General features: G+C 48.3%; 1 protein-coding gene across 1 annotated transcript in view; it reads left to right on the forward strand.

Moving 5' to 3' along the window:
* Window positions 1-18,821, forward strand: part of LOC118375290 (teneurin-2-like) — a 181,721-nt gene that overhangs the window by 88,719 nt on the left and 74,181 nt on the right. Inside the window, exons 5-9 of the mRNA XM_052518261.1 lie at window positions 13,208-13,333; window positions 13,591-13,796; window positions 14,167-14,362; window positions 17,249-17,350; window positions 17,993-18,187. Coding sequence (XP_052374221.1) covers window positions 13,208-13,333; window positions 13,591-13,796; window positions 14,167-14,362; window positions 17,249-17,350; window positions 17,993-18,187 — 825 coding nt within the window. The remainder of the gene's footprint in view (window positions 1-13,207; window positions 13,334-13,590; window positions 13,797-14,166; window positions 14,363-17,248; window positions 17,351-17,992; window positions 18,188-18,821) is intronic.

Raw genomic sequence — 18,821 nt, forward strand, 5'->3', positions numbered from 1 at the left:
GAGTCAGTGTGCTGGTATACGAGATAGTTGCATACAGTAGTAGTGGTACTGAGTCAGTGTGCTGGTATACGAGGTAGTTGTATACAGGAGTAGTGGTACTGAGTCAGTGTGCTGGTATACGAGATAGTTGTATACAGGAGTAGTGGTACTGAGTCAGTGTGCTGGTATAAGAGGTAGTTGCATACAGGAGTAGTGGTACTGAGTCAGTGTGCTGGTATACGAGGTAGTTGCATACAGGAGTAATGGTACTGAGTCAGTGTGCTGGTATATGAGGTAGTTGTATACAGGAGTAGTGGTACTGAGTCAGTGTGCTGGTATACGAGGTAGTTGTATACAGGAGTAGTGGTACTGAGTCAGTGTGCTGGTATACGAGGTAGTTGCATACAGGAGTAGTGGTACTGAGTCAGTGTGCTGGTATACGAGGTAGTTGTATACAGGAGTAGTGGTACTGAGTCAGACGTGTGCTGGTATACGAGGTAGTTGTATACAGGAGTAGTGGTGGTACTGAGTCAGTGTGCTGGTATACGAGATAGTTGTGTACAGGAGTAGTGGTACTGAGTCAGTGTGCTGGTATACAAGATAGTTGTATACAGGAGTAGTGGTACTGAGTCAGTGTGCTGGTATACGAGGTAGTTGTATACAGGAGTAGTGGTACTGAGTCAGTGTGCTGGTATACGAGGTAGTTGCATACAGGAGTAGTGGTACTGAGTCAGTGTGCTGGTATATGAGGTAGTTGTAAACAGGAGTAGTGGTACTGAGTCAGTGTGCTGGTATACGAGGTAGTTGTATACAGGAGTAGTGGTACTGAGTCAGTGTGCTGGTATACGAGGTAGTTGTATACAGGAGTAGTGGTACTGAGTCAGTGTGCTGGTATACGAGGTAGTTGTATACAGGAGTAGTGGTACTGAGTCAGTGTGCTGGTATACGAGGTAGTTGCATACAGGAGTAGTGGTACTGAGTCAGTGTGCTGGTATACGAGGTAGTTGTATACAGGAGTAGTGGTACTGAGTCAGTGTGCTGGTATACGAGGTAGTTGCATACAGGAGTAGTGGTACTGAGTCAGTGTGCTGGTATATGAGGTAGTTGTATACAGGAGTAGTGGTACTGAGTCAGTGTGCTGGTATAAGAGGTAGTTGCATACAGGAGTAGTGGTACTGAGTCAGTGTGCTGGTATATGAGGTAGTTGTATACAGGAGTAGTGGTACTGAGTCAGTGTGCTGGTATACGAGGTAGTTGTATACAGGAGTAGTGGTACTGAGTCAGTGTGCTGGTATATGAGGTAGTTGTATACAGGAGTAGTGGTACTGAGTCAGTGTGCTGGTATAAGAGGTAGTTGTATACAGGAGTAGTGGTACTGAGTCAGTGTGCTGGTATACGAGGTAGTTGTGTACAGGAGTAGTGGTACTGAGTCAGTGTGCTGGTATACGAGATAGTTGTATACAGGAGTAGTGGTACTGAGTCAGTGTGCTGGTATACGAGGTAGTTGTACACAGGAGTAGTGGTACTGAGTCAGTGTGCTGGTATACGAGGTAGTTGTATACAGGAATAGTGGTACTGAGTCAGTGTGCTGGTATACAAGGTAGTTGCATACAGTAGTAGTGGTACTGAGTCAGTGTGCTGGTATACGAGGTAGTTGTATACAGGAGTTGTCGTGCCGAGTCAGTGTGCCTGTATACGAGGTAGTTGTATACAGGAGTAGTGGTACCGAGTCAGTGTGCTGGTATATGAGGTAGTTGTATACAGGAGTAGTGGTACTGAGTCAGTGTGCTGGTATACGAGATAGTTGCATACAGTAGTAGTGGTACTGAGTCAGTGTGCTGGTATACGAGGTAGTTGTATACAGGAGTAGTGGTACTGAGTCAGTGTGCTGGTATACGAGATAGTTGTATACAGGAGTAGTGGTACTGAGTCAGTGTGCTGGTATAAGAGGTAGTTGCATACAGGAGTAGTGGTACTGAGTCAGTGTGCTGGTATACGAGGTAGTTGCATACAGGAGTAATGGTACTGAGTCAGTGTGCTGGTATATGAGGTAGTTGTATACAGGAGTAGTGGTACTGAGTCAGTGTGCTGGTATACGAGGTAGTTGTATACAGGAGTAGTGGTACTGAGTCAGTGTGCTGGTATACGAGGTAGTTGCATACAGGAGTAGTGGTACTGAGTCAGTGTGCTGGTATACGAGGTAGTTGTATACAGGAGTAGTGGTACTGAGTCAGACGTGTGCTGGTATACGAGGTAGTTGTATACAGGAGTAGTGGTACTGAGTCAGTGTGCTGGTATACGAGATAGTTGTGTACAGGAGTAGTGGTACTGAGTCAGTGTGCTGGTATACAAGATAGTTGTATACAGGAGTAGTGGTACTGAGTCAGTGTGCTGGTATACGAGGTAGTTGTATACAGGAGTAGTGGTACTGAGTCAGTGTGCTGGTATACGAGGTAGTTGCATACAGGAGTAGTGGTACTGAGTCAGTGTGCTGGTATATGAGGTAGTTGTAAACAGGAGTAGTGGTACTGAGTCAGTGTGCTGGTATACGAGGTAGTTGTATACAGGAGTAGTGGTACTGAGTCAGTGTGCTGGTATACGAGGTAGTTGTATACAGGAGTAGTGGTACTGAGTCAGTGTGCTGGTATACGAGGTAGTTGTATACAGGAGTAGTGGTACTGAGTCAGTGTGCTGGTATACGAGGTAGTTGCATACAGTAGTAGTGGTACTGAGTCAGTGTGCTGGTATACGAGGTAGTTGTATACAGGAGTAGTGGTACCGAGTCAGTGTGCCTGTATACGAGGTAGTTGTATACAGGAGTAGTGGTACCGAGTCAGTGTGCTGGTATATGAGGTAGTTGTATACAGGAGTAGTGGTACTGAGTCAGTGTGCTGGTATACGAGGTAGTTGTGTACAGGAGTAGTGGTACTGAGTCAGTGTGCTGGTATACGAGATAGTTGTATACAGGAGTAGTGGTACTGAGTCAGTGTGCTGGTATACGAGGTAGTTGTACACAGGAGTAGTGGTACTGAGTCAGTGTGCTGGTATACGAGGTAGTTGTATACAGGAGTAGTGGTACTGAGTCAGTGTGCTGGTATACAAGGTAGTTGCATACAGTAGTAGTGGTACTGAGTCAGTGTGCTGGTATACGAGGTAGTTGTATACAGGAGTTGTCGTACCGAGTCAGTGTACCTGTATACGAGGTAGTTGTATACAGGAGTAGTGGTACCGAGTCAGTGTGCTGGTATATGAGGTAGTTGTATACAGGAGTAGTGGTACTGAGTCAGTGTGCTGGTATACGAGATAGTTGCATACAGTAGTAGTGGTACTGAGTCAGTGTGCTGGTATACGAGGTAGTTGTATACAGGAGTAGTGGTACTGAGTCAGTGTGCTGGTATACGAGATAGTTGTATACAGGAGTAGTGGTACTGAGTCAGTGTGCTGGTATACGAGGTAGTTGCATACAGGAGTAGTGGTACTGAGTCAGTGTGCTGGTATACGAGGTAGTTGTATACAGGAGTAGTGGTACTGAGTCAGACGTGTGCTGGTATATGAGGTAGTTGTATACAGGAGTAGTGGTACTGAGTCAGTGTGCTGGTATACGAGGTAGATGTATACAGGAGTAGTGGTACTGAGTCAGTGTGCTGGTATACGAGGTAGTTGTATACAGGAGTAGTGGTACTGAGTCAGTGTGCTGGTATACGAGGTAGTTGCATACAGGAGTAGTGGTACTGAGTCAGTGTGCTGGTATACGAGGTAGTTGTATACAGGAGTAGTGGTACTGAGTCAGACGTGTGCTGGTATACGAGGTAGTTGTATACAGTAATATAATAATAATATATGCCATTTAGCAGACGCTTTTATCCAAAGCGACTTACAGTCATGTGTGCATACATTCTACGTATGGGTGGTCCTGGGAATCGAACCCACTACCCTGGCGTTACAAGCGCCATGCTCTACCAACTGAGCTACAGAAGGACCAGTGTGCTGGTATACGAGGTAGTTGTATACAGGAGTAGTGGTACTGAGTCAGTGTGCTGGTATACGAGGTAGTTGTATACAGGAGTAGTGGTACTGAGTCAGTGTGCTGGTATACGAGGTAGTTGCATACAGTAGTAGTGGTACTGAGTGAGTGTGCTGGTATACGAGGTAGTTGTATACAGGAGTAGTGGTACCGAGTCAGTGTGCCTGTATACGAGGTAGTTGTATACAGGAGTAGTGGTACCGAGTCAGTGTGCTGGTATATGAGGTAGTTGTATACAGGAGTAGTGGTACTGAGTCAGTGTGCTGGTATACGAGATAGTTGTGTACAGGAGTAGTGGTACTGAGTCAGTGTGCTGGTATACAAGGTAGTTGCATACAGGAGTAGGGGTACTGAGTCAGTGTGCTGGTATACGAGGTAGTTGCATACAGGAGTAGTGGTACTGAGTCAGTGTGCTGGTATACGAGGTAGTTGTATAGAGGAGTAGTGGTACTGAGTCAGTGTGCTGGTGTAGGAGGTGATAGATTCCTCTGTGTGTTTCTCTTCTTTCGCTCTTCTTTCCTGTCTTTCTTTCCTGTCTTTCTCTCTCTCGACCTCCCCAGGGAGATATTCTGTCCATTCCTTCTGAAAATGAATCATAGAAAACCCATTTACCGCAGGCTCCATCCTCCCCCTTCTCCCCCTCTCTCTTTCCTCCTTCTCACCTTCCCTTTCTCATTTTCCCCCTCTCATCCACCTCCTCTCATTTTCTCTATCCCTATCCAATTCATCCCTCTCTATTCTCCCTCTACACATCTCTCTCCTTCCTCTCTCTTTCCTCTTCTCCACTTGCTCCTTCCATCTCTCTCCCTCTTTCCCTCCTTCCCTCTCTCTTTCCCTCCTTCCCTCCCTCTTTCCCTCCTTCCCTCTCTCTTTCCCTCCTTCCCTCTCTCTTTCCCTCCTTCCCTCCCTCTTTCCCTCCTTCCCTCTCTCTTTCCCTCCTTCCCTCCCTCTTTCCCTCCTTCCCCCTCTCTTTCCCTCATTCCCTCCCTCTTCCCCTCCTTCCCTCTCTCTTTCCCTCCTTCCCTCTCTCTTTCCCTCCTTCCCTCCCTCTTTCCCTCCTTCCCTCTCCCTATCCCTCCTTCCCTCTCTCTTTCCCTCCTTCCCTCCCTCTTTCCCTCCTTCCCTCTCTCTTTCCCTCCTTCCCTCTCCCTATCCCTCCTTCCCTCTCTCTTTCCCTCCTTCCCTCCCTCTTTCCCTCCTTCCCTCTCTCTTTCCCTCCTTCCCTCTCTCTTTCCCTCCTTCCCTCCCTCTTTCCCTCCTTCCCTCTCCCTATCCCTCCTTCCCTCTCTCTTTCCCTCCTTCCCTCCCTCTTTCCCTCCTTCCCTCCCTCTTTCCCTCCTTCCCTCTCTCTTTCCCTCCTTCCCTCTCTCTTTCCCTCCTTCCCTCCCTCTTTCCCTCCTTCCCTCTCTCTTTCCCTCCTTCCCTCCCTCTTTCCCTCCTTCCCTCCCTCTTTCCCTCCTTCCCTCTCTCTTTCCCTCCTTCCCTCTCTCTTTCCCTCCTTCCCTCTCTCTTTCCCTCCTTCCCTCCCTCTTTCCCTCCTTCCCTCTCTCTTTCCCTCATTCCCTCCCTCTTTCCCTCCTTCCCTCTCTCTTTCCCTGCTTCCCTCTCTCTTTCCCTCCTTCCCTCCCTCTTTCCCTCCTTCCCTCTCCCTATCCCTCCTTCCCTCTTTCTCCTTTTTCTTCCCCTGTCCGAGGCTCACACGTGTTCCAGAGCTGTCTTAGATGTGGTGTATAGCAGGTAGGGTAACACATGTTGATACCAGGGTGTTGCCACAGACCACTTTGCCACTGTGAATTAAACATTAAGATGAAATAAACCCTCATGCACCCACTGATCTATTTTTTATCAAACACTCTGCCTCGTTAGGCCTGCGTCTGTGTGTGTGTGTGTGTGTGTGTGTGTGTGTGTGTGTGTGTGTGTGTGTGTGTGTGTGTGTGTGTGTGTGTGTGCGTGTGTGTAAAATGTGTCCCTATTTTTAACAAACCTGTTGTCTTTACCGCAGTGTAGGAAAGGACTAAGAGTACCTTCTATAGGCCAGAGGTTCAACCTCACTCACAACACAAGGGAGGATGATGAAGGACAGGGAGGATGAAGGAGAGGGAGGGTGAAGGAGAGGGGGGAGGATGAAGGAGAGGGAAGATGATAAAGACCAGGGAAGAGGATGAAGTAGAGGGAAGAGGATGAAGGAGAGGGAAGAGGAAGAAGGAGAGGGAAGATGATGAAGGAGAGGGAAGAGGATGAAGGACAGGGAGGATGATGAAGACAAGGGAAGAGGATGAAGGAGAGGGAAGATGATGAAGACAAGGGAAGAGGATGAAGGAGAGGGAAGAGGATGAAGGAGAGTGAAGAGTATGAAGGAGAGGGAAGAGGATGAAGGAGAGGGAAGAGGATGAAGGAGAGGGAGGATGATGGAGACAAGGGAAGAGAATGAAGGAGAGAGAAGAGGATGAAGGAAAGGGAAGAGGATGAAGGAGAGGGAAGAGGATGAAGGAAAGGGAAGAGGATGAAGGAGAGGGAGGATGATGGAGAGGGAAGATGATGAAGACAAGGGAAGAGGATGAAGGAGAGGGAAGAGGATGAAGGAAAGGGAAGAGGAGGAAGGAGAGGGAATAGGATGAAGGAGAGGGAAGAGGATGAAGGAAAAGGAAGAAGGAGAGGGAAGAGGATGAAGAAGGAAAAGGAAGAGGATGAAGGGCAGCAGAGGGACCAGAGAAAGAAAGAAAGAAAGAATGAGAGAATGAGAGTGAGAGAGGGCATTGGTTCTTTCTGTAGAAACGCCTGTTCTTTTCTCTTGCTCTCTCTATCACTCTTTCGCTCTCTCTCTCTCTCTCTCTCTCTCTCTCTCTCTCTCTCTCTCTCTCTCTCTCTTGGCGGTGGGGTGACAAATAAAAGAGCTGACAGTGGAGGCCACGTAGCACCTGCGGTGTCAGCACTTTTCTTTGACCAGGACCGAGGGAGGGACGGAGGGTAGGAGCGGGGGAGATGGAGGGAGTGAGATTCACCCTTGCGGGACAACCCCTAAACCTTACACTTACCCCTCTATTAGCTACATCTGTCTCCCCTCTCTCTGTCTCTCTGTCTCTCTCTAAATTTAATTCAAAGGCCATGGGAAACGTACACTAAATGACCAAAAGTATTCGGACACCTGCTTGTCGAACATCTCATTCCAAAATCATGGGTATTTCTGGAGTCAGTCCCCCCTTTGCTGCTATAACAGCCTCCATTCTTCTGGGAAGGCTTTCCACTAGATGTTGGAACATTGCTGCTATAACAGCCTCCATTCTTCTGGGAAGGCTTTCCACTAGATGTTGGAACATTGCTGCTATAACAGCCTCCATTCTTCTGGGAAGGCTTTCCACTAGATGTTGGAACATTGCTGCTATAACAGCCTCCATTCTTCTGGGAAGGCTTTCCACTAGATGTTGGAACATTGCTGCTATAACAGCCTCCATTCTTCTGGGAAGGCTTTCCACTAGATGTTGGAACATTGCTGCTATAACAGCCTCCATTCTTCTGGGAAGGCTTTCCACTAGATGTTGGAACATTGCTGCTATAACAGCCTCCATTCTTCTGGGAAGGCTTTCCACTAGATGTTGGAACATTGCTGCTATAACAGCCTCCATTCTTCTGGGAAGGCTTTCCACTAGATGTTGGAACATTGCTGCTATAACAGCCTCCATTCTTCTGGGAAGGCTTTCCACTAGATGTTGGAACATTGCTGCTATAACAGCCCCCATTCTTCTGGGAAGGCTTTCCACTAGATGTTGGAACATTGCTGACTTGCTTCCATTCAGCCACAAGAGCTTTAGTGAGGTCAGGCACTGAGGCTGGGCGATTAGGCCTGGCTCACAGTCAGCGTTCCAATTCATCCCAAAGGTGTTCGATGGGGTTGAGGTCAGGACTCTATGTCGGCCAGTCAAGTTCTTCCACACCAATCTCGACAAACTATTTCTGTATGGACCTCACTTTGTGCACAGGCTATACACCACTCCAGCCGATGCTTGGCATTGCATATGGTGATCTTAGGCTTGTGTGTGGCTGCTCGGCCATGGAAACCCATTTAATGAAGCTCCCGACGAACAGTTCTTGTGTTGACTTTGCTTCCAGAGGCAATTTGGAACTCAGTAGAGAGTGTTGCAACCCGAGGACAGGTGATCTTTATGCGCTTCAGCACTTGTTGGTCCCATTCTGTGAGCTTGTGTGGCCTACCACTTCGCAGCTGAGCCATTGTTGCTCCTAGATGTTTCCACTTCACAATAACAGCACTTACAGTTTACCGGGGCAGCTCTAGCAGGGCAGAAATTTGATGAACTGACTTGTTAGAAAGGTGGCATCCTATGACAGTGCCACGTTGAAAGTTACTGAGCTCTTCAGTAAGGCCAATCTACTGCCAATGTTTGTCTATGGAGAATGCATGGCTGTGTGCTCAATTTTATACACCTGTCAGCAACGGGTGTGGCTGAAATAGCCGTATCAGCTCATTTGAAGGGGTGTGCACATACCTTGTATATTTGGTGTATGTTTAAAGTGCCAAAGCAAGTTCAATTAACAAAAGAAGACACAAAACAATATCAACAAAAACCTATTCCAAATGAACTGTAAACCTAGCACTCAAAAAGGTTTCAAAAAGATAAAGACAATTCAAGTGTTATATTAGCAGTGATGTGTTTTAGCAATATTGTAGTATGTAACAAACAGATAAATACTGGTGTTATTTACAGTGTTGTTTGTGCTCCATTGGCTGCCCTCTTCTCATGGTAACGGGCCACAAATCTAGGAGATATGGGAGTTTATCAATGTTTGATTTGTTTTCCAATTCTTTGTGGGACTGTGTGATCTTGGGATTAGGGTTAGAGTTAGAATTAAGGTTAGGAGGTTTAGTTTTAGGGGTTAAGGTTAGGTTCAAATTAGGGTTAGGGAAAATATAATTTTGAATGGGAATTAATTGTTTGTTCCCCACAAGGGTAGTACAACAAACTTGTGTGCGTGTGTGTGTCCATAAATGTGTGTTCGGTGCATCAGCAAGACAGAACAGCAACCTCCGGTAAGACGAGGGGTGGCAAAGCTTCAATACAGGACTAAGATTGAATCCTACTACACCGGTTCTGACGCTTGTCGGATGTGGCACCGCAGGGCTTACGGATTACAAAGGGAAACCCAGCCGCGAGCTGCCCAGTGAGACTACCAGACGAGCTAAATGCCTTTTATGCTCGCTTCGAGGCAAGCACCACTGATCCATGCATGAGAGCACCAGCTATTCTGGAAGACTGTGTGAGAGTAAAACCGATGAGAGTAAAACCTTTAAACAGATCCACATTCAAAGGCCACAGGGCCAGACGAATTACCAGCACGCATTCTCTGAGCATGCGCTGACCAACTGGCAAGTGTCTTCACTGACATTTTCAACCTCTCCCTGACCGAGTCTGTATTACCTACATGTTTCAAACAGACCACCATAGTCCCTGTCCACAGATAATGCAATCTCTATTGCACTCCACACTGCCCTTCCCCACCTGGACAAAAGGAACACCTACGTGAGAATGCTGTTCGTTGACTACAGCTCAGCATTCAGCACCAAAGTGCCTTCAAAGCTCATCACTAAGCTAAGGACCCTGGGACTAAACACCTCCCTCTGCAACAGGATCCTGGACATGCTGATGGGCCGCCACTAGGTGGTAAGGGTAGGCAACAACACATCTGCCACGCTGATCCTCAACATGGGGGGGCTCCCTTATGGGTGCATGCTTAGTCCCCTCCCGTACTCCCTGTTCACCCACGTCAGCGTGGCCACGCACGACTCCAACACCATCATTAAGTTTACCAATGACACAACAGTGGAAGGCCTGATCACCAACAATGATGAGACAGTTTATAGGGAGGAGGTCAGAGACCTGGAAGTGTGGTGCCAAGACAACAATCACTCCCTCAACGTGAGCAAGACAATGGAGCTGATCGTGGACTACAGGAAAAGGAGGGCCGAGCACCCCCCCATTCAGATCGATGGGGTTGTAGTGGAGCATATCAAAGTTCCTTGGTGTCCACTTTACAAACAAACTATCATGGTCCAAACACACCAAGACAGTCGTGAAGAGGGCACGACAAAGCCTATTGCTCCTCAGGAGACTGAAAATATTTGGCATGGGTCCTCAGATCCTCAAAAAGTTATGCAGCTGCACCATCGAGAGCATGGTTGCATCCCTGCTTGGCTTGGCAGCTGCTCGGCATCCGACCGCAAGGCACTACAGAGGGTAGTGCGGGTAGTGTGTATGGCCCAGTACATCACTGGGGCCAAGCTTCCTGCCATCCAGGACCTCTATAACAGGCAGTGTCAGAGGAAGGCCCTAAATTATCAAAGACTCCAGCCACTCAAGTCAAATAATTCCTCTGCTACCACACGGCAAGCGGTACCTTTGTTTTGTCCAAAAGCCTTGTCAACAGCTTCTACCCCCAAGCCATAAGACTGCTGAACAGCTTCTACCCCCAGGCCATAAGACTGCTGAACAGCTTCTACCCCCAAGCCATAAGACTGCTGAACAGCTTCTACCCCCAAGCCACCAGACTGCTGAACAGCTTCTACCCCCAAGCCATAAGACTGCTGAACAGCTTCTACCCCCAAGCCATAAGACTGCTGAACAGCTTCTACCCCCAAGCCATCAGACTGCTGAACAGCTTCTACCCCCAAGCCATAAGACTGCTGAACAGCTTCTACCCCCAAGCCATCAGACTGCTGAACAGCTTCTACCCCCAAGCCATAAGACTGCTGAACAGCTTCTACCCCCAAGCCATAAGACTGCTGAACAGCTTCTACCCCCAAGCCATAAGACTGCTGAACAGCTTCTACCCCCAAGCCATCAGACTGCTGAACAGCTTCTACCCCCAAGCCATCAGACTGCTGAACAGCTTCTACCCCCAAGCCATCAGACTGCTGAACAGCTTCTACCCCAAGCCATAAAACTGCTGAACAGCTTCTACCCCCAAGCCATCAGACTGCTGAATAGCTTCTACCCCCAAGCCATAAGACTGCTGAACAGCTTCTACCCCCAAGCCATAAGACTGCTGAACAGCTTCTACCCCCAAGCCATCAGACTGCTGAACAGCTTCTACCCCCAAGCCATCAGACTGCTGAACAGCTTCTACCCCCAAGCCATCAGACTGCTGGACAGCTTCTACCCCAAGCCATCAGACTGCTGAACAGCTTCTACCCCAAGCCATCAGACTGCTGAACAGCTTCTACCCCCAAGCCATCAGACTGCTGAACAGCTTCTACCCCCAAGCCATCAGACTGCTGAACAGCTTCTACCCCCAAGCCATCAGACTGCTGAACAGCTTCTACCCCCAAGCCATCAGACTGCTGAACAGCTTCTACCCCCAAGCCATCAGACTGCTGAACAGCTTCTACCCCAAGCCATCAGACTGCTGAACAGCTTCTACCCCCAAGCCATAAGACTGCTGAACAGCTTCTACCCCCAAGCCATAAGACTGCTGAACAGCTTCTACCCCCAAGCCATCAGACTGCTGAACAGCTTCTACCCCCAAGCCATAAGACTGCTGAACAGCTTCTACCCCCAAGCCATCAGACTGCTGAACAGCTTCTACCCCCAAGCCATCAGACTGCTGAACAGCTTCTACCCCCAAGCCATCAGACTGCTGAACAGCTTCTACCCCCAAGCCATCAGACTGCTGAACAGCTTCTACCCCCAAGCCATCAGACTGCTGAACAGTTCATCAAATGGCCACCCAGACTATTTACATTGATCCCCTTTTTTTTACGTTGCTGCTAATCGCTGTTTATTATCTATGTCACTTAACCGTAGCCCTGCACATTGACCCCATGGAATACAGCCTTGTTATTGTTATTTTATTGTGTTACTTTTTATTGTTTAGTTTATTTAGCAATAATTGAGCAATTATTTTCTTACTTAAAAAACCCTGATGTATTGCTGATTTGATTTGAAAGGGTATGAGATGTGCAGAATTAATGTAGGCATCCTGGTGGGGAATGCATAAACAGATCACTCTGTGAGGATGGGACAGGTAGAGAGAATGGGACAGGTAGAGAGAATGGAACAGGTAGTGAGAATGGGTCAGGTAGAGAGAATGGGACAGGTAGAGAGAATGGGACATGAAGGGAAAATGGGACAGGTAGAGGGAATGGGACATGTATTGAGAATGGGACAGGTAGGGAGAATGGGACATGTAGAGAGAATGGGGCAGGTAGTAAGAATGGGACATGTAGTCATGATGGGGCAGGTAGTGAGAATGGGACAGGTCATCAGAATGGGACAGGTAGTCAGGATGGGGCAGGTAGTATGAATGGGACAAGGTGTGAGAATGGGACAGGTCGTCAGGGTGGGACAGGTAGTATGAATAGGACAAGGTGTGAGGATGGGGCAGGTAGTGAGGATGGGACAGGTAGTCAGGATGGGACAGGTTGTCAATACACACATAATGAGAATGCCTATAGTGGTCAACACATCCTTTGACCGCACGTGACCATACTCCTACCATAAAAAGCACTGTCCACACACACACACACACACACACACACACACACACACACACACACCACAACCACACACACACACACACACACACACACACACACACACACACCCTCCCACTCCTCTGGTGAACGGACAATAAGAGATAGCAATATGAATCAGCAACGCCCGTGCCCTTCCCAAATCTGTGTAACACTCAAATGCTTTCCTTGTCTGTTTATTTCCTCTGAACTTCAATTAATTGAATTCAGTTCCTCTTTCTTCCTTTGTGAGAAAGTTGCTTGGCAGGAACTTCAAAAGAACAAGGGAGCCAGAGAGAGATAGAAAAACTCATCCACCAGCACAATAACACAACAGAACACAAAGGAGGAGAAGAGCGAGAGAAAGAAAGAGGCAGAGTTTTCTTTTCATCTGTTACTTGCTCACTGTGAGCTTGTGCCAAGACTCCCAAACAGAGACTGGTATCCTGTCTGGGGAGGGAGGGAGGGAGGGAGGGAGGGAGGGAGGGAGGGAGGGAGGGAGGGAGGGAGGGAGGGAGGGAGGGAAAATAAAGTGAGAGAGGTAAAGAAAAGTATGCCTGTTATTTTCTAATCTCTTCTAGGTCAGTACGATCTGTGCAATTTCTATCTGCCTGAAAATTAAATAACATATACTGCTCCCCCCTACTCCCCCCTCTCATCCCCCTCTCCTCCCCTCTGTCTAGCCATTAACCTGTTGGATCTGACATGGCAACTGCAGCCCTCTGAAGGCCCTGTGTTGAACAACGGTCTGAGTACTGCAGGTCTAGCTGTCAACAGTGATGTGGCCACACTGCCCTCTGGAGGCAAAGGTGAGAACTACGACACTATAGCACCCACAACACACCTGCCGGCTCCGGCACAACTACAACAAGACTATTCTTCTTCAAGCATTGTACTGTAGTTCTATTGGGCAGACATACATAGTTCAGAACTCATTTTCCCAGAATGCAAACTTTCAATGTTTTAATGGTTTTGCTATGTGATTACTGCTTACTGACATTGTGATGACCCTCCTCTCCTCTCTTCAACTCTCTCTTTTCTCTCGCTCTCCTCTCCTCTCCCATAGCTCCATGGCAAGGTCCTAACAGCAGTATAGACAGTGGGGATGTGGAGGTGGGGAGGAGGGTGAGTCAGGAGATTCCTCCTGGGATGTTCTGGAGGTCTCTGCTTCACCTGGCCCAACCACAGTTCCTCAAGTTCAACATCTCCCTGGGGAAAGATGCTCTGTTCGGGGTCTACATCCGCAAGGGCCTGCCCCCCTCACACGCACAGGTAGACTGTTATAACACACACCTGGGTTGGGGTCAATTCAAATTGAAGGCAGTCAATTCAGGAAGTGATTTGAATTTAAAATTGAATATAAAATTCAAAAATGGAAAAACAGTAATAAATATCTTCTACTTGTTTATTAAGAAGTCGTTGTAAATCGATTACATTTTTTGAGTTATTGAATTAGAATTTCTGTTTACTTCCTGAATTGACACACACCAATACACACACAACACACACATACTGTATGCACCACATACACAGTTACACAAAACTGGACTGCACACACACTTACAGTATACACACACTTATGGAATTGAATTGACTTCCTGGTCTGAGCTTCCTGAAAGTGTTATTGTCTCTCCTCCTGCAGTATGACTACATGGAGCGCTTGGACGGGAAAGAGAAGTGGAGTGTTGTCGAGTCTCCTCGAGAACGCCGCAGCATCCAGACTGTGGTTCTAAACGAAGCAGTGTTTGTTCAGTACCTGGACCTGGGAGCATGGCATCTAGCCTTCTACAATGACGGACGAGAAAGAGAGACTGTCTCCTTCAACACTGCTATAATGGGTAAGAGAGAGGGGGAGAGAGAGCAAGAGAGAGAGAGAGAGAGAGAGAGAGAGGGAGAGGGAGAGGGAGAGAGAGAGAGAGAGAGAGAGAGCAAGAGAGAGGAGAGAGAGAGAGAGAGAGAGAGAGAGAGAGAGAGAGAGAGAGAGAGAGAGGGGGGCAGGGGAGAGAGAGCAAGAGAGAGAGGAGAGAGAGAGAGAGAGAGAGAGAGAGAGAGAGAGAGAGAGAGAGAGAGAGAGAGAGAGAGAGAGAGGGGGAGGAGAGAGAGAGAGAGAGAGAGAGAGAGAGAGAGGAGAGAGAGAGAGAGAGAGAGAGAGAGAGAGAGAGAGAGAGAGAGAGAGAGAGGGGGGGGAGGGGGAGGGAGGGGGAGGGAGAGAGAGAGAGGGGGAGAGCAAGAGAGAGAGGGAGGGGGAGAGAGTTCAAGAGAAAGAGGAGAGAGAGGGGGGAGGGAGAGGGAAACAGAGAAAACGTGAGGGGGGAGAGTGTGAGATGGGGAGGGGAGGAAGAGGGAGAGGGGGAGAGAGAGGGGGATGGAGAGGGAAACAGAGAGAAAACGTGAGGGAGAGAGAGAGAGAGAGAGAGAGAGAGAGAGAGAGAGAGAGAGAGAGAGAAAAAAAGTCTCCTTCAACACTGCTGTAATGGGTTAGAAGAGAGAAAGAAGGGAGAGAGGGAGAGAGAGAGGGGAGAGTGTATATTTAACTTTCACTTCAAAAGCTGCAGTTAAACTCCACCCAATCCTACTCTCACGGCTAGCCTGCCAACTCCTGTGGAGAGAGTGAGGGATGGAGGTAGGGCAGAGTAGGTTTGAGTTAAGTAAGGCATCGTGCTGAGAGAGGGAAGGGACGAGATGTCGAGGGAGAGAGGGAAGTGGAGAGAGTGGAGAGAGTAAATGGGGTGAAGAGAGAGGGATGGAGAGAGTGGAGAGAGTAAATGGGGTGGAGAGAGAGGGATGGAGAGAGTGGAGAGAGTACATGGGGTGGAGAGAGAGAAGGATGGAGAGAGTGGAGAGAGTAAATGGGGTGGAGAGAGTGGAGAGAGTACATGGGGTGGAGAGTGAGAGGGATGGAGAGAGTGGAGAGAGTAAATGGGGTGGAGAGAGAGGGATGGAGAGAGTGGAGAGAGTAAATGGGGTGGAGAGAGAGAAGGATGGAGAGAGTGGAGAGAGTAAATGGGGTGGAGAGAGTGGAGAGAGTACATGGGGTGGAGAGTGAGAGGGATGGAGAGAGTGGAGAGAGTAAATGGGGTGGAGAGAGAGGGATGGAGAGAGTGGAGAGAGTACATGGGGTGGAGAGAGAGAAGGATGGAGAGAGTGGAGAGAGTAAATGGGGTGGAGAGAGTGGAGAGAGTACATGGGGTGGAGAGAGAGAGGGATGGAGAGAGTGGAGAGAGTAAATGGGGTGGAGAGAGAGGGATGGAGAGAGTGGAGAGAGTAAATGGGGTGGAGAGAGAGGGATGGAGAGAGTGGAGAGATTAAATGGGGTGGAGAGAGAGAGGGAAGTGGAGAGAGTGGAGCGAGTAAATGGGGTGGAGAGAGAGAAGGATGGAGAGAGTGGAGAGAGTAAATGGGGTGGAGAGAGAGAGGGATGGAGAGAGTGGAGAGAGTAAATGGGGTGGAGAGAGAAAAGGAAATGGAGAGAGTGGAGACAGTAAATGGGGTGGAGAGAGTAAATGTGGTGAAGAGAGAGAGGGAAGTCGAGAGAGTGGAGAGAGTAAATGAGGTGGAGAGAGAGGGATGGAGAGAGTAGAGAGTGTGGAGAGAGTAAATGGGGTGGAGAGAATGGAGAGAGTAAATGGGGTGGAGAGAGTGGAGAGAGTAAATGTGGTGTAGAGAGAGGGATGGAGAGAGTGGAGAGAGTAAATGGGGTGGAGAGAGAGGGATGGAGAGAGTGGAGAGAGTACATGGGGTGGAGAGAGAGAAGGATGGAGAGAGTGGAGAGAGTAAATGGGGTGGAGAGAGTGGAGAGAGTACATGGGGTGGAGAGAGAGAGGGATGGAGAGAGTGGAGAGAGTAAATGGGGTGGAGAGAGAGAGAGGGATGGAGAGAGTGGAGAGAGTAAATGGGGTGGAGAGAGAGGGATGGAGAGAGTGGAGAGAGTAAATGGGGTGGAGAGAGAGGGATGGAGAGAGTGGAGAGAGTAAATGGGGTGGAGAGAGAGAGGGAAGTGGAGAGAGTGGAGCGAGTAAATGGGGTGGAGAGAGAGAAGGATGGAGAGAGTGGAGAGAGTAAATGGGGTGGAGAGAGAGAGGGATGGAGAGAGTGGAGAGAGTAAATGGGGTGGAGAGAGAAAAGGAAATGGAGAGAGTGGAGACAGTAAATGGGGTGGAGAGAGTAAATGTGGTGAAGAGAGAGAGGGAAGTCGAGAGAATGGAGAGAGTAAATGAGGTGGAGAGAGAGGGATGGAGAGAGTGGAGAGTGTGGAGAGAGTAAATGGGGTGGAGAGAGTGGAGAGAGTAAATGTGGTGTAGAGAGAGAGGGAAGTGGAGAGAGTGAAAACTTCAAAACCTCTTGTCTTGTCCAAACCTGTTCTCCTCACACAAACCACTTAGACATGGGGTAGAGTGCTGAACATACACACACACACAAAGGTAGAATGTGGAGAGGAACACCTGAATAAAGTATTGATGACCCCAGAGAGAAACATGATTTAGATAGACGGATGGATGGATGGATTGTATAACCTGTAAGAGGAACAGTGGAAGATAAATACATGCTGATGGTTTATGAGTTTGCTGTAAGAATATGAAATATAAACAATATGAATGAATTGTTGTGTTGTTGAACTAAATGACTACAGGCTGGGGTTTGACACTCTTCTCTCAATCTCTCTTTATTTCCCTCTTATCCAATCTATCTCCTTCTTTCTCTCTCTCTCTCTTCTCCCTTTACAGACTCAGTACAGGAGTGTCCCCGTAATTGTCATGGCAACGGAGAGTGTGTGTCTGGTGTGTGCCACTGCTTCCCTGGGTTCCATGGCATGGACTGCTCCAAAGGTAGGCATGCAGACTCACACACTCAGGATAGTGTGCAGCTTGGGGCTGTGTGGAGACAGAACTGTGATACATGGCAGTTTAAAGCCAACATGTCTCTTAGTTCACCTGGGGAAGAAGACTGTTCACTGATTAATAGTTTAGTTACCTCTCTGTGTAATTACTCGACATGTCACTGTTGCTATCTCTATCTCTCTCTCTCTCTCTACCGCTCACACATACACACACGCACCCTCATGACCCTCTGCAATGCTGTTATTTACTCTGCTATGACCATCAGACATACTGTTATTTACTCTGCTAAGACAGTCAGACATACTGTTATTTACTCTGCTATGACCACCAGACATACTGTTATTTACTCTGCTATGACCATCAGACATACTGTTATTTACTCTGCTATGACCATCAGACATACTGTTATTTACTCTGCTATGACCATCAGACATACTGTTATTTACTCTGCTATGACCGTCAGACATACTGTTCTCTGACCACCTCTTTATACCTTTTTTCCTTTTCTTCTATACATTCTATCTTTCCTTCTTCACCCTCTCTTTTTCTCTCTCTTCCTTTCCCTATTTCTCTCTCTCTCCTTTCTCTCTCTCTCTCTCCCTCTCCCTCTCCCTCTCTCTCTTTCTCCAGAGGCGTGTCCAGTGCTGTGTAGTGGTAATGGTCAGTATGATAAGGGATCCTGTATCTGCTACAGTGGATGGAAGGGAGCAGAGTGTGCCGTCCCCACCACCCACTGCATTGACCCTCTCTGTAGTGGACATGGGTCCTGCACTGACGGGACCTGTGTCTGCTCCCTGGGGTACAAGGGAGACAACTGTGCCAAAGGTGAGGGGAGAGAGTGTGTGTTTGGGGGCGGGTGGGTTGGTGGGGGTGTGTGATGAGGGGTAGTGTGTGTCAAGGAGTGTGTGATGGAATTGAAGATGTATAGTGTGTAGCTTCTTACACTCAACAATCACATCACACACACAGCAGTTATCAGCAGCCTCCCAGTCCCAGCTCGTCACAGCGTCCTCTCCTCCCCAGTGGTCCCGTTGTGTTTCTCTATAAACAGATGAAGGAGCAGCCAGATACATCACGTCTGATTAAGTGATTATCACTGTTCTATTGATCCTGTTAAGACGGATCAGCCTGCTACACATTAACTCTGGAGATCTACAGAGATAAAGGGGGAGGGAGAGAAGGAGGGAGGGAGGGGGGTGGAGGGAGGGGGGATAAGAGGGAGAGGGTAGAGAGAGCAGGGGAGAGATCTGAAGAGGTGAGGGAGAAGACAGGTTGAGATCTGAAGAGGTGAGGGAGAGGACAGGTTGAGATCTGAACTGGTGAGGGAGAGGACAGGTGAATGGAAAGACAGAAAGAAAGGGAGTGAAGATGTGAGCATAAGGTCATGATAGAGAAGAAAAGAGATAGATGAAAAGAGAGAAAGAGAGAGAGAAGTGACATATAGAAGCAGAGCCACAGA

This window comes from Oncorhynchus keta, chromosome 4 (genome assembly GCF_023373465.1).
Source record: "Oncorhynchus keta strain PuntledgeMale-10-30-2019 chromosome 4, Oket_V2, whole genome shotgun sequence".
In the NCBI taxonomy this organism is placed as follows: domain Eukaryota; kingdom Metazoa; phylum Chordata; class Actinopteri; order Salmoniformes; family Salmonidae; genus Oncorhynchus; species Oncorhynchus keta.